The sequence below is a fragment of the Gadus macrocephalus genome, chromosome 12 (genome assembly GCF_031168955.1).
Source record: "Gadus macrocephalus chromosome 12, ASM3116895v1".
Taxonomy (NCBI): domain Eukaryota; kingdom Metazoa; phylum Chordata; class Actinopteri; order Gadiformes; family Gadidae; genus Gadus; species Gadus macrocephalus.
Window position 1 is genome coordinate 22098243 of NC_082393.1, and position 16200 is coordinate 22114442.

General features: G+C 44.3%; 1 protein-coding gene across 1 annotated transcript; it reads left to right on the plus strand.

Moving 5' to 3' along the window:
• Positions 1-671: 671 nt before the first annotated feature.
• Positions 672-9730, plus strand: lpxn (leupaxin). The gene is made up of 9 exons (XM_060067465.1): positions 672-825; positions 1547-1629; positions 1755-1834; positions 2061-2157; positions 6628-6888; positions 7258-7431; positions 7530-7611; positions 8021-8169; positions 9149-9730. Exons 1-9 carry the CDS (start codon positions 807-809, stop codon positions 9413-9415), a joined length of 1212 nt encoding a protein of 403 aa, XP_059923448.1. The 5' UTR covers positions 672-806; the 3' UTR covers positions 9416-9730.
• The last annotated feature ends 6470 nt before the right edge of the window (positions 9731-16200 follow it).

Consider the following 16200-nt stretch of genomic DNA (forward strand, 5'->3'; position numbering starts at 1 on the left):
ATATATATATAATGTGTATATATCTTTTTTTATATAAATAAAAATAATTCATTAATTCATACATACAAACAAACAAACAAAATAACACAACATGATCTGTTGACAGATCATCCTGTTTGTGTTGGTGTGCGTATGGTCAGGTGATAGTGTGTCAGAAACCAAATTGTTACTAACTCACAGGCACAGCGACAGAGAGAGTGCCCTATAAGGACCACAATGGAAATAAGCCTTAGGGCTTTATTGTGTCATCCTTGACTATCTTTATTGATATAATGTATGGCTGTTGTTGGTTGTTGTTTCATATTTTTGTGTCAAGAATGGTCAAATAGAATCAATCAATCAATCAATCAATCAAGCAGGGCCTGACCAATTTGGCGCCCTATGGGCAAGATTTTTTGCTGGCGCCCCACCCCTTTGGATCGCACAGTAAATTCGACTACCAATGTTCATACACTCAGAGGAGCTGCAAAGCTTTGTCTTTGAGAGACTCTTTTATTTTAGATTGAAAATAGGGCGCTTGGAAACTAGGGCGCTCTTTTATTTTACATGTTATGTTATGTTGTCTGATATTTATTTCGACATAACTACTGGTACTAAGTAATATTAACATTGAAGTTAAAGTTAGATGAATACAGTATGCAAAAAAAAGAAAAAAAAAGACATATTTTTGGCGCCCCCTGTCGATGGATGCGCCCTTAGCATTCGCCTATACTGCCTATGCCCAGGGCCGGGCCTGAGTGAGAGAGAAAATTAGAGCGAGAGATATGAGCTGATACTTATTTAGGCTTACAAGACAGAGTGCAAACATGGACTTGGATGAACTGGGTAAGACGTTTTGTTTTACTTCATATCTGTCTTCTACATATAGGCCTACTGCTAAGCAGTAGGCCTATATGTATTTTTTAATATTAGTTCATGAATAGCCATGTATTTTTATACAGATTATGTATGTCATTTCACCTTTTTAAGAATGCATTCTCATTTGTAAAAAATGTATAGAAGAATTGACTTACATTCCAGTACTCCAATTTAAATGAATTGGTACTGCTTTTTATTACTTCGACGTGTTGGGATGGATACCTCATAATCTTTCCACAAAAAACGATTAAGGGCAAGAAAATAACTGAATTACATCTTGATGTGGATGTATATGGTTGTAGATGTTGTAGATGTATTTTTGACTAAAGCTAAAGTGATATTTTGCCTCTAGAAGAACAACACCCTTTTAGTCAACTTCCCCTTAGGAAAAATTTACGCACAGTATAAAAATATTATGAAATCTTTTTTTAACCTTTAATGACTGATTGTGTAACGAAGGCAGCATAATCTTGTGTGCAACATCTTGGTACGTTTCACTTCTCTACCTTCAACTTGTGTCACTTCCTGAGGAAGCAACCTCAATTGCAAGAGCAAGCAACTAACAATCTGGGCCATTTAACCACAGCGTGGAAAATTATATTTTCAGTGATAGTTAAAGAGAGAAAGAGAGGGACAAAAAAGCATGCATGTGTTGATGCTCATATTCTACGTTATTTTCGGAATGTAGATTTGCTATTGGAGCAGTTGGCTGTGAATTCATCTTTTGCTGAAACGGTGCCACTGAATACAAGCAGTTCCAGCCATGGAGAAGTACAGAAATCAATACAGAATCTCTTAATGATTAAAAAAAATGCAATTTATTGCATCAATATGTATCATGCGATTGCCTTCCTAAACATCACCATATGTGTCATCATGATATGTCATGATCTCAGATTGCAGGAGCTGGTGTTGACATGGGGCCTCCCAGTGTGCTTGAAAAAAGCAGAAAACCCTGTGCTTCAAATGTGTACAGGTTGTAACTCTCTCACTGATCCTAAACAATAGACTAACCTTTAAAACTCGAGTTTGCTTCTGTTGCTCATTAAATTAAATGTTGAACCATATCGATTTGGACCTTAAGGTTGAATATGAATAATGATAGATGTAACCTATATGTGGAAAAATGTACCATGTTATATTATTATCCCTCACTCTCTCTCTCTATGCCTCTGCCTCTTTCTCTGCCCCTGCCTCTGCAGTTTCCTGCCATCCCCCGTGGTGGCAGCACCAAGCCATGCCTCCGCCGGTAAAGAGCTGGATTCCATCTTGCAGGAACTGCACAGCCTCGGCCAAGGGGTAAGAGTATTGACTCCTCCAGTTCATCCAGAAATATTTCCAGAATAAAACGCATGCATCCACAGGAACACATGTGTACACGTTTTGAAGAGTTTAGTAATTTTCTGTTCTGTCAACATTTGTTGTGCATGATGAAGAAAATACGTACAGAATTTCATGCAATTGGAAAAAATGTACTGCCTACGAAGAGAGATTCAATATTCAATACTTTATTGCCATACAACTCTGTACAAGTTGCTAGGGATTTGTTTCAGTGTGCTCATGACAGTACATAACAAAGACCCACACAAAAGACGCGTAAAACATAGAACATAATTTCAACCATGCAGTATCCTGCATGGCACAGCCGAGAAGGATGCAACATAAATGAGAGGGCCAGAGTAGGGTTCACCATGAACAAACAGTGGTTTATTTCGTATTCCCAGCGTGCAAATGATTAACAAATCCACAAATGCGCAAAACGTCTGCGCCAAATCAAAGCAGACAGAATACGAACGCAACCAAACAAAATGAGCTGAGAGCCGTCACACCCTCCCCCTAAAAAGACAGAAACCCCAGGTTTCCGCTGATCCTACCCACAACCCAAAACACCACCAAAAGTGAAGACAATAATTATTCAGAAACCTACCACCCACAAGTATAGTCAATAAACTATTTGAAGTGCTAGACAAAACCTACATCGAATACCAAAATATATCCCATTTCACCATTACCAAACCATTACCAGGTAACTAAATAATGTGAAAAAAACATAACAGGCAAGTACAATCACACACACTGAAGCTAATAACAGCCACCCCAAGCACACACACACACACACACACACACACACACACACACACACACACACACACACACACACACACACACACACACACACACACACACACACACACACACACTGGCGACTGGGTTGCAGTGACACACACAATGACACACACACACACACACACTATTCACTATAGCACACAGTATAACACACTATGACACACTATAACACACACTATAACACACACTATGACACTTTAACACAAACTATGACACACACTATGACACACTATAACACACACTATGACACACACTATGACACACTTTAACACACACTATGACACACACTATGACACACTATAACACACACTATGACACACACTATGACACACTTTAACACACACTATGACACACACTATGACACACTATAACACACACTATGACACACACTATGACACACTATAACACACACTATGACACACACTATGACACACTATAACACACACTATGACACACACTATGACACACTATAACACACACTATGACACACACTATGACACACTATAACACACACTATGACACACACTATGACACACTATAACACACACTATGACACACACTATAACACACACTATAACACACACTATGACACACACTATGACACACTTTAACACACACTATGACACACACTATGACACACTTTAACACACACTATGACACACACTATGACACACTATAACACACACTATGACACACACTATGACACACTTTAACACACACTATGACACACACTATGACACTTTAACACAAACTATGACACACACTATGACACACTATAACACACACTATGACACACTATGACACACTTTAACACACACTATGACACACACTATGACACACTATAACACACACTATGACACACACTATGACACACTTTAACACACACTATGACACACACTATGACACACTATAACACACACTATGACACACACTATGACACACTTTAACACACACTATAACACACACTATGACACACACTATTTAATCTCTGAAATGTCCCCGGAGCATTACGCAACCCGAACGACACGACTCGATAAGAAAATGACCCTTTAGGCGTGATAAAAGCGGAAACTTCACGAGCCCCCTCAGTTAACAACACTGGCCAATACTCTTTAAAGGAGATCTAACTTCGTTACTAGTTTGGCTGCACCGACTTCATCAATACAATCCTCTATACGGGGTAAAGGAAACAAGTCCGGTTTAGTTACAGCGTTGAGCTTGGCGCTGACCGCCTGGTACTGACCGCCTGGTGCTGACCCGGATCCCAAGGATCCCACTTAGATACAACATATAGGCAGATGAATAAAAAAGGGACATTCCCACACATAAGACATATAGCCCAGTTACACCTGGTTGACAGGCCAGGGTTAGTGTAGGGATGTAGAGTTGTTAAAGGAGAAATATTATACCACCAGGTGTGAGTGTGATTAGCCTTACAAGCCGTTTCGAAAATAGATCTAGGTGGACACGCCCACTAGTGATGTCATATGGGGCAGATTTTCCAAACTGCTTGTAAGGCTAATCATACTCACACCTGGTGGTATGTCACCTTTAAGAGATGTTTGGTTTTGCAGTATGTGCTGTTGAGGAAGCGGGAGGTTTTAGTTTTGATGGCCCTCAACCTTCTGGGAGTGGATTGAAGAGGGAGTTAGCAGAGTGTAATCTATCCTGAAGAGTTTTCAGGCCACTACTGTGGATACAAGAACAATAAAATAGTCAAAATCATTGAACGGTTGTAACTGCTTAACCCTCATAGGGTGTTCGTGTTTTTGTTACACAGGAGGTGCTGCTGGGTCTGGTGGACCCATTGCCTTTTAATTCAACATACTCAAGCTTTTTTTTTTAAATACTCACCAGATGGTTACTTCATCCCAATTGCAAGTAATATAAACAACACATATGTTAAATTTGTTCACTTTACCTTTGTTAAATCACATTTATGAATAGAGGTGCCACTCGTTTTTGTTTCTTTTTGCATTAAAATGCAACAAAATAAGGAAATGCCTCATAAAACAGGCATAACTCATGGGAAATAATCAACATCATTAGAAATTGAAACATACTCAATAACATCTGTCTGAACAACACATTAAAGCCTTTGAACACGGCCATTATACGTATATCAGACTATACCACACATGAGGGGCAGTCTCACTGTGTGTATTGCATATGTATTTTTTGCACTGGTTGCATGTATATTGTGTTTTTCTGTCCATCATGGGTCCACACACTTCACAGCGTTTCTTTTTGGCTGACGGCCTGGTCCGCTGCTTGCGGGTTGTTCCTGGGGCTGGCTGCTTGCGGGTTGTTCCTGGGCCTGGCTGCTCGCGGGTTGTTCCTGGGGCTGGCTGCTCGTGGGTTGTTCCTGGGGCTGGCTGCTTGCGGGTTGTTCCTGGGGCTGGCTGCTTGCGGGTTGTTCCTGGGGCTGGCTGCTTGCGGGTTGGTCCTGGGGTTGGCTGCTCGCGGGTTGGTCTTGGGGTTGGCTGCTCGCGGGCTGGTCCTGGCTGCTCACGGGATGGTCCTGGGGCTGGCTGCTTGCGGGTTGTTCCTGGGGCTGGCTGCTTGCGGGTTGGTCCTGGGGTTGGCTGCTCGCGGGTTGGTCCTGGGGTTGGCTGCTCGCGGGCTGGTCCTGCCTGCACATGGGATGGTCCTGGGGCTTGCTGCTCGCAGGCTTGTCCTGGCTGCTGAAGGGCTAGTCCTGAGGCTCTTTTACGTTTCGGAGCTGGCTGATGCTCATCCTCCTCTTCAAACTCTGAAATGTTATCCTCACTTTCCGAAACTATTTCCTCTGCATCACCATCAAAACCCTCTGTCTCTTCAAATATCAGCTGTAAGGCAGTCTGAACAGAGAATTGCTTTGCCATCTTGATTAGTTGTGGTATGGAACCACGCTGACAGAGCTTTTTTATAGTGTCAGGTCCCCAAGCTTGATAGTGTTGGGTGCTCCAATTTTGCAACCTTGTGCGGGAACAGTGGGTGCACACTGTGGGTGCTCACACCAAGGGCCCATTCACCTGCTTTACTCTTTCCCCCTCTCTCTTTCTCACACACACACACACACACACACACACACACACACACACACACACACACACACACACACACACACACACACACACACACACACACACACACACACACACACACACACACACAGAGGAAGAAGGGAAAATGAGGGTGCACAGAACCTATGATTTCCACACTTAAACTAGCTCCGGGTCCACTGGACCCGAACACCCTGTGTGTAATATAAATGTGATGGGGGGGTATACAGGGGGGGGTCATTGAAAATGTTTTCTGATTCATGTTCCTCACAGAAAATGAGCCAAAGCCAATGAATCTTAGTTCAAAATAATAATTATTTGTATCACTTTTATAAAGCTAAAAACTGAAAACGGGTCCCACAGACCCGAACACCTTATAAGGGTTAAACGTTGTGGACACATTACCCAGATTTTTCAGAAGAGGGCAGTATTCGCAAAGTGTTCAACGTGGTTCCTTATAGAGGCGTCCCTTCTAGGAGCCAAAACCCATCTCGTTACTCAATGACGGAGCAAAATGTAAATGACATGGCATGACAACAGTTGTGTACTCGACAAATAAAACAAAGAACAACATTTATATTATATTTTCATCAATTAGGTTCTGTCTTCTCCGCATTCAAACCCTCCTCCGCTTTCAAAGAAGAAGTCCCTGAAGGGGGAAGTGACAAGTGGACGGCAGGAGAACAAGGCGGCCGCGTCCCCCGCGGCAGGTTCAGACAGGAAGGCCTCAACGTCCAATAAGAAAGTAGACGCCATTGATGACCTCCTGGGAGGGTTGAGCTCTGACCTGGAGAAAATTGGCGTCCGTACCGTCGCTAAGGGCAACTGCGCTTCATGTGGCAAGAGCATCCTGGGAAAGGTATCTCCCTTTCTGAAATGTGTCTTTGCGCTGCAGCAATTGTAAGTAGCCTACTCAACAAGTTAGAAGTTAAGGCGATTGTACAAGTACTCTAAATACTGTTTTTTGATTACTTCAATAAAATCAGCAGAGAAAGCACTGAAGCAGCATTGAAAAAAATGTGAATTAAAAGTCTTAAAAGTCTTATGAAATGTTAATTAATGCCAAATTGAAGTAATCGTTTTTTGACTGGTGCTTCAAGATGTTTACTTAGTTTATTGAGCTTACGTGTGGCTGGCTTAGAGGTATGAAAACACTCACAGCATGACAGACGGAGGTTCCACATCTCCTTCTAAATCTCTGCATGTCCTTTCTCTGACGTCTTTCCAGATCATCCAAGCCCTGGGCGAGGTGTGGCACCCGGAGCACTTTGTGTGTATGTCATGCAACAAGGAGCTGGGCACCCAAGGGTTTTTCGAGAGAGATGGACAGGCCTACTGTGAGAAGGACTACCATCGTCTCTTTTCCCCTCGCTGTGGATACTGCAAGGGCCCAATCATGGAGGTTCCTCTACTTATAGTGATGTAGTTATCAAAAAATGAGTTCACAAGAAACATGACAAACTGATGCCTGATTTCCCAAACATTTGTGGTTTCTCGCAGAACATCCTGACAGCCCTAGACCAGAGTTGGCATCCTGAACACTTTTTCTGCACCCACTGTGGAAACCTGTTTGGGACGGAAGGTCAGATAACCTGTATCTTATATCATTGCCTTGTGTTAGCTGTTTGCCTGTCATCTCGTGTTATCTGTCTGTCTGTCATCCATCTCTCTTCGGTGGAACATATGGGTTAGAATCATAAAAACAATGTTTTCATTTGACACTGGTCACACGGTTAACCACAGGTATTGCGTTTATAACTCGTGTACACTGTGTCATTTAACACTGTACCCTACCAACACAAGAGTCAAATGTACATGGAGGATGGAAGGATGGAGGTAATGCAATCACACACTATGTGTTGCCAGCTGCGCTCTGAGAGCTGTACTTTGTCTTGGGCAAGCTTCCACAAAGTAGGGTGTGGATGGTTAACCCAAGGTGCAGACATCCAATCAGCCAGCCATCCAATGAGGTTCCTCCTGTTATCCAATAGGCTTCCTGGAGAAGGACGGGAAGCCGTACTGTAACAGAGACTTCTACCTCCTCTTTGCTCCCAAGTGCTCCGGCTGCAGTGAGCCGGTGAAGGAGAACTACCTGAATGCAGCCAACGGCACCTGGCACCCAGAGTGCTTTGTCTGCGCTGTGAGTCCTGCACCACAGACCACATACACACTCACACAAACACACACACCCACACGCACAAGCACACATGGTCACAGCATCACATATGCAAATTGATACACATGCACGTAAATGCACGCATGCATGTACACCCACATACATACATGCACACCAACGCACACACACATACGTGCACACACACAAGAGACACACGTGCATGCATGCTTGCACACAAACACACACACACACACACACACACACACACACACACACACACACACACACACACACACACACACACACACACACACACAACCTGGTCTGGCTCCGGTCCAAGATGGAGGGTAGACTGGAAATGATAGTCACATGCCTTCTTCATTTGCTTCAAGTTTTGACCACCCCTAGGCTAATGAAAACCTGGTGCCCGATGAACAGGCTGTGAAATGTCGCAATTAAAATCAAGAGTGTAGTAGGTATCTTTTACATGAGATCCATAGGCACGCTTGAATACCCCTTACACCTGGTCCCAGTTAACCGATTTTGCACTTTTGCTTCCGTTACAACAACACTATTAATGTCAAACATTATTAATGTGACTAGGAGTAATAATTAATGAGACTTCATTTAAAAAACATCACCTTGGAAATTGATTGGGACACGAACATTTGTTTAATATATATTCTCCTCTATAAAAAAGAACAGGTTTCATAGCTGCTCTCTCTATATCCTGACCCGGGGAAGAATAGTCGTCAGTGTTTCACTCTCTGCTGAATGGGTCTGGGTTTGATTGGTTCCCCATTGTCCTCAGTCCACCTGTAGGCATCCTTTAACCAGATGTTATAACCCCGTACCTGTTCCTTAATGTCGTCTGTCTGAATTACTGTCGGAAATCTCGAGTCATCAACTCACAGTGACTTCAGATCCATCCCAACGGTGACTCAAACAGTTGTGTGTCGCTCTCCCAGCTGAAGGAGTGAATAGCCTCTGTTCCTGCTAACAGGACTGCCTGAAGCCCTTCGCCGGAGGCAGCTTCATGGAGCTGGAGGGACGTCCCCTCTGTTCGCTGCACTTCCACACCCGGCAGGGGATGCTGTGCGGGGGCTGCCAGCAGCCCATCACCGGCCGCTGCATCTCCGCCTTGGGGAGCAAGTACCACCCCGAGCACTTCACCTGCAGCTTCTGCCTGCATCCACTCAGCCAGGGACGCTTCACCGAGCACAAGGGAAAGCCTTACTGCTCGCCTTGTTTCACCAAGATCAGTGCGTGAGGGACGTGGATATGCACGCGCGGCAATAGTCGATTGGCTTGAGGAGTTTTAGATTGTATTTTTGCCCATCGCTTAATCACAGTGTGAAAGATTGAATCTAATTAGAATTTTGATTTTTGATTTCATTTATAACCCGACAGATACAACTCTTAGGCTATATATATTTTTTTAAAAGGTTGCTTTGCATGAATACTTTTTCCTGGCTTTCTGTTCTATGCATTGGTGACTTTGAGGTTTACACGTACCATTGACATGCAGATGCATATTGAATATGTGATCCTTGAAGATAATAAAGCACATGTAAAACACCAAGAATCAAGTCAAGGCATTCATTCAGTCATTTGTGGAAATTCGATTTCTCAAAACAATGTTTCAGTGTCATGGAATTAAACATGCCTGACGATCATATAACCACTATAAAATGTATAGTGGAAGAAAGGAAGAAAGAATAATACAAAAAGGGCAGAGTTTTTCCTGTAAGGAAACTCCATGTTAGTATGATATTCTCTGGTAGGGTTTTAAACTGCCCATTCTCTGACTGTGCTTTGTCGAGAGGCTTGTCTTTTACAGTCTGATAGCTTACCTTGGCAGGAGCGGACACGGCTCAAGGGTGCCAAGATGGGTTTCCTCTTACCCAGACTGACCATTTGGTCCTTGGCAAGCGCTGGGTAAAGACAGACAGTCCACACTGGGCTCTTTTATAACAGCTGACGGAAGATTAATCAGCGTACTAAAACAACCATAGTGGCTTTCCGAGGGAGACTCCTTCCTATAACGACCACTACACCTACTTGGCTTAATCAAGACCAGCGCTTTGTACAACGAGCACTGAATAAGAGGAGCTGTTTGTAAAAAGAATGGGAATAAGACATTTCCGCTCATCTCGAATGGCGCACATGATGGGGACGTCTTATTCACATTCTTTTTTACACAGCTCCTTGTATCCAGTATTTATTCAATCTCTCTGGATGTACAGCGCATCCATAAACAAGGTGTTGATGGCCTCACTGTCAGTTTTCCACTCAGATGAGCAGCCTGAGCTGGCTTTTGAAAGGCGCTCTTCTTTCACTTTATGGATGTCCACTAAAAAAGCTGCAGGTGGGCATGGAGCAGGGCATTAATCATTCTGTCGTCACTGCCAAACCGAGTCCCTCAGGGACAGTACTGGTGAATACTGCAGCCAGGCAAACACTTGGAAATGTAGAATTTGGCGTGCGTCACTCCAAATGTAAAGCCAAAGCAAAACAAAGCTGGGTACTTTCGCCATTTTATCCTCTTTAGTATGCGGTCTTCATGGCTTTCTTATGGATTGAATACTATGGGGGCGGTGTTTGCACAGGAGAAAATCAGCATTGAAATGACTTGAATTGTTTGTTTCACAGCTACAATTACAGGTTGTCCTGGAAGTGAACCATTAGATCAGTGTACATTAACTCTCGCCAAAATACATCATTAGCGGAAAATCTGACTGTATCTTTTTCAACCACAGAAAAGGACATAACTCATATGAAGAAAATAAGTAAAGGCACTCACATGAAACCCAGAGCTGTTATCGGATAGCTGGATGGATATAAGGAGGAAAAGGGGTCTTTGGCACGTAGTAAAAATGAGAAAACATGAACTGTGAGCGGGGGTCTTTTTTAAAGGGGCTGGTCTATAAAGGAGCAACTGTTGAGAGTGAATGGAATGCAACTCAGGTGACATTTACTGCAGTCACATAGGGTCCAAGTGGCCCGGGAATGAGCAATGTGCACCCACATGGAAGTCAGGGCTTTACAGTGCTGAGGGAGGGGTTGAGGGGTGAGCATAGAAACAGAGACAGCGCTGGGGTTGGGGGAGGTAGGGAGACAAAAGGGGTTACGGGGGGGAGGGGGCATTGCAAATCGGGGACATTCACCCCGACATGACACTGACGTCCAGAACTTAATCCCACTTCCTCGTCTAAATGGCTGTGACCAAGTGTGCTCAGACACCCCTTAAAGGGAGCGGAGGGGAAGGGAGGTGGGCTTCTAATCAGAACAAGGTAACCTCGCTAAAGAGCTCACACCCACACTCGGGTTGGCCCGGTCTTGCCCTGTAAAACTAGCAGGTCGTATCGGCAGTGAAACCTATAACTGTCAAAGAGCTCTCCTTCCCAGTTGGCTTCATTAATCAGTCCGACTACAACTTGACACACACTCACACACACATAGACACAAGCTGAACGAGTTGCCAGCTGCAGCAAAACCCAGCAACAAATCAGCTCTGACAATTTAAAATTGCACCACTGTGAGGTGCAATAACACCGCGAGGGATCTGATTACTGTATTTCTAAACACAACCATATATTCAGGAATCTAAACTGATTAGTTTGGACAATATAGGTACTAGGCTGACCAGTATTGCAGTTACTTGGTTTTGAATGTTGAAAAGCTAAATGTCATTGGTCCTTGATATTGGATTGGTTTCCTAGTGCCGGGCAAACGATGTCTAAAGTTGGGAGGGACGGGATGAGGGGCCGGATATGAGAAGATTCCGAGACACTTTATGCATGGAGCAAGGTACCTGGTGAAGAAATCGGTTGCAGGATGTTCGTACGTATTCACCAAATTGAATAAGCATTTTTTTTTTTCCCATTCTTAAGTATAACGATCTAAATATATTTATTATTCTGTGGATTAGCTTAAATTCTTGGTCCTGGTAAAGCGTTTTGGATTACAAGAAATAAATCGGCATTTGGCCCGGAGTGAATATTGGAGGCAACTCTCACAGTCTCAAAGTCAAAGGATATGAAGTGAAGGCAAGGGATGTAAATCAGTTTATAGCAGGCATAATCCGACAGTTTCTGAACACAACTCATAACTTCACTACCTCACCTCTGTAAAAAAGCCATTGCAGCTAAAATTGTCTCCCAGGCAAGTTCGAACCTTTGTAGCCAACCATAATACAAAAGAACAAACTCTTCCACTGCAGAGCTCTAGTTACTACAGTTAACCTTGTCGTTGAGGTAGAACTTGATTCATTTTTAGTTCCTCACATAACAACAGGGTTTAATATTAAAAAAATGAACTGTAACAGAGAGTTGAGCAAATTTTAGTGTCAGCGTGTATGTGCGTGTCCGTGTCTGAGCACACCAACATGCTTATGATCACAGCGTCAAAGTAGATGTGTTTCCAACAGGAAGAGGGAAGGTAGGACATGGGCACCTGCTAAATGGCTTCAACACTAGTACCCATACAGAAGGTTGAACCAAGAGGTTGTGGTGATGGCGCCTGGCTCTCTGTCCAAGCCGACCTCGCTCCACTTTGGAAGTGTTTGTTTTGGCGCCGAGCTGAACCTGGTCGCAGGTATGACACCTGATTCATGACTGACCGCTCTGTCCTCAAATTACTTTTTTGTGCACATTGGCCTGAGCGTTAAACACTTCAGCACAGCTCTTCTATCTCTCTCACTCGCTCTCTCGCTCTCGCTCTCTCTCTCACTCTCTCTCTCTCTTTCTCTCTCTCTCTCTCCCTCTCTCTCTCTCTCTCTCTCTCTCTCTCTCTCTCTCTCTCTCTCTCTCACTCTCTCTCTCTCTCTGTCTCTCTCTCTCTCTCTCTCTCTCTCTCTCTCCCGCTCTCTCTCTCTCTCTCTCTCTCATGCTCTCAACACACTCTGGAGCAAGGATACACACACACACACACACACACGCGCACACACACACACACACACACACACACACACACACACACACACACACACACACACACACACACACACACACACACACACACACACACACACACACACACACACACACACACACACACACACACACACACACACACACACACACACACACACAACAAACACACTCTGGAGCAAGGATACACACACACACACAGGATAAGTAAAGTCTGTGACCTTAAAAGTTAACCCTCCCCCGCACACACACAACAACCCACACAAGCCAATAAATGGTATTCTTAGCATTGGTTTACACATAAAACAAGAATCTGGCTAAATATTAGTTAAATGTTTTCATGTCGACCAATCCCTTTCGAGTGAGGCCAAAGTCTTCGGCTGGGAGAGAAGGACTGTGAAGGGATTCATGGGAACCAACTCGAGACAACTTGAAAACACTTCCATTTCATTTACTGTGCTCTGTGTCTTCCTCCCTCATCTTCCTCTCATCTGCTGCCAAGAGACTTAGCTGGACCAGCATACACCATGCAGGGACCCTAACCCTGATTCTATGGCTTGCCAGACAGACAAACCATAGAAAGCCTGGGACCTTAGAGGAAACACAGACGGACATTGAAAGACCACGCAGAATGAGGACCAGTCAAAGACGCAAATGCTGAGAACGTTTGAGGGAATTCGTCTGCATCCTCTCCTGTAGTGCTCCAGCCATGACCACACCGGCCCAAATGGAGAGGAAGATTTACAAGAAACAGAGCTTCTTCTGGACACCAGCCTTTCGTGTCAGCATGATAAATGGAATCATCCTCCCCATTCATTTAATAATTTGTCTGTGTGTGTATGTGTGTGTGTATATGTGTGTGTGTGTGTGGGGGGGTGTATGTGTGTGCATGTGTGTGTGTGTGTGTGTGTGTGTATGTGTGCGTGCGTGTATGTGTGTGTATGCGTGTATGTGTGTCTCTGTGTGGAAGGGGGGGGCCCTCTGGCTTCTGATCCTGTCCATCCATGATGTACGTCCAGGGAAGCCTTTCACTCAATCGGTGTAGCCGTTGAAAGTAAAATTGGATTGTTAGTGTGTGTTTGAATGGCGTGTTAGCGCCTAATGACTTGGCTGGCTGCCCGACCCCTCAAGGATGTTGGTTTAGAAGCCGATCTAAAGGGCTCCTCCGTGTGGTTCAACCGCAGGATGTGGGCCAATCCAACAATGGTCTGTCGGATTGTAGGGGTTCTTCGGGTTAGAGTTCTGTTCTGAACTCTTCTGTTCAGCTTGGACGTCACCAGTGACAGCTACACAAGCCTTCCGTGGGTGGGGGTATTTGTCCCCCTCTCGCCCCCCCCCTCTCTCGGCAAGGTGTGGAATGGGGGGGAGAGGGGGGGTTTGGAGAGGGGTTAAGTGTCTGAGCCAGGGACCGGGGTCTACGGGGGGACCACTTGGGATCTGGTTCCAGGCCAGATTCACTGGCTGTGCAGCGGCCTCAGCGCGGATCATTAGGAGATTTACTTTAAGGAGTGATGGTTAGCCACATTACGACCTTGCTGACTGAAACGTGAAGGGCCTCATGGGTCTAGACAAGCTTGCAGAGTTTCTGCTGAGGTTTTGGAGGTCGGGGCTTGGGTAGGGGGGGGGGGGGGGGGGGATGAGCGCTGGCTGCTTGATGAATCGCAGCCCCTGCAACCAGGAGACCGCGGGGCCAACTTCCACTGAAACCCGCCAGCAGACCTGCCATGGAAAACACTGGGAAGCCGGTCAGCAAACAAGCATGCACACACACACACACACACACACACACACACACACACACACACACATGGAGGCACACACACAAATGGAGGAACACACACACACGGAGGCACACATAGACATGGACACACACACACACGGAGGCACAAACACAAACACACATGCACAAACGCGCAAACACACACACTCCACACACTCATGGACACACAAAATCACTCAATAACTCATAAACACGCATGGATACCCATACATTCACAATGATACTCTCACAAACACATACATACGCAACAATGATACACACCTAATCCCTAAGGAAACACACAAAAACACAAACAGTTACCTGGCCCTGGCTGGTTCCCCCGAGCTGTACAGTAATTTCATTAACAGGCACCATTTTCCTTCCAGCACCTTGGCCTGACAGAACATCCATTTAAATGGTTCTGAGAAGATCCAGTCAGCCTCGCTGAAGGACACATTAGCAAACTTCCTCCAAGCCCTTAGGCCTCAGGCGCCATTTTTCTAGTCACAAATCTCTCAGGTCCTTCTCTATGACAAGCCGGCCCCTACTAAACCCATTAATAAGCCATCCCAGGCCGGCTGAGAGTCTTGCTCTGCAGCTACGGGACAATGATAGAATAGGAGTAACTGTTTTAGCATTAAAATGATTTAGTGCGCTGTAACTCTAAACTTTGCAGTGCTTTCACAAGAAGATTATTTCTTAAATGTTATAATCCAACCACCAAGATCATTTCCTTGCAATTACTCTAAAGCCGTTGTTGCGAGAAAAGTACCATATGCATAATTTGAGTGTAAACTCAGTGGTAAAACACTTAGAAAAATAGGAATTAACAGGAATTAGGGAGAGGAAAAAAAAAGCTGAGGAATTCATCTTTTTCATCCAAACTGTTGAATTGCAATTAGATTGCTTCTGATTGCTTTGTTAATAAAACAGAATAAAATACAGGAAATGGAGGAAACGCAGGGTGTAGTCGGAGCGTGACAAACAACATGGTTTTGACAATGTTTAATGTTGTAATGTGAATGAAGCAACATTAGGTTTCATGGGCAACAATCAAAGGTAATATTGATAAGAATGGTTAATGTGGTCTCAGACATATGCTTGCGAAATATTTTCACAAGCCAAATTCTCATACTTATCCTTTACCCACACTGGGAATGTAAAATGTTATGGAAGTGGAGAAAAAAAAGAATTCATTATTTAATATCATTATTTGATGTCTCTTTCAGTCTTCTTGGACACATCCACAAACAACAAATCAGAGACAAACTCTGGCTTCAATCTATATTGTTTCTTTATAAAAACTCCTCCCCTCAGCCCTTCACTGGCCAACGGTTCTCTCAAGCTTCTCCACTGTTCTACCAG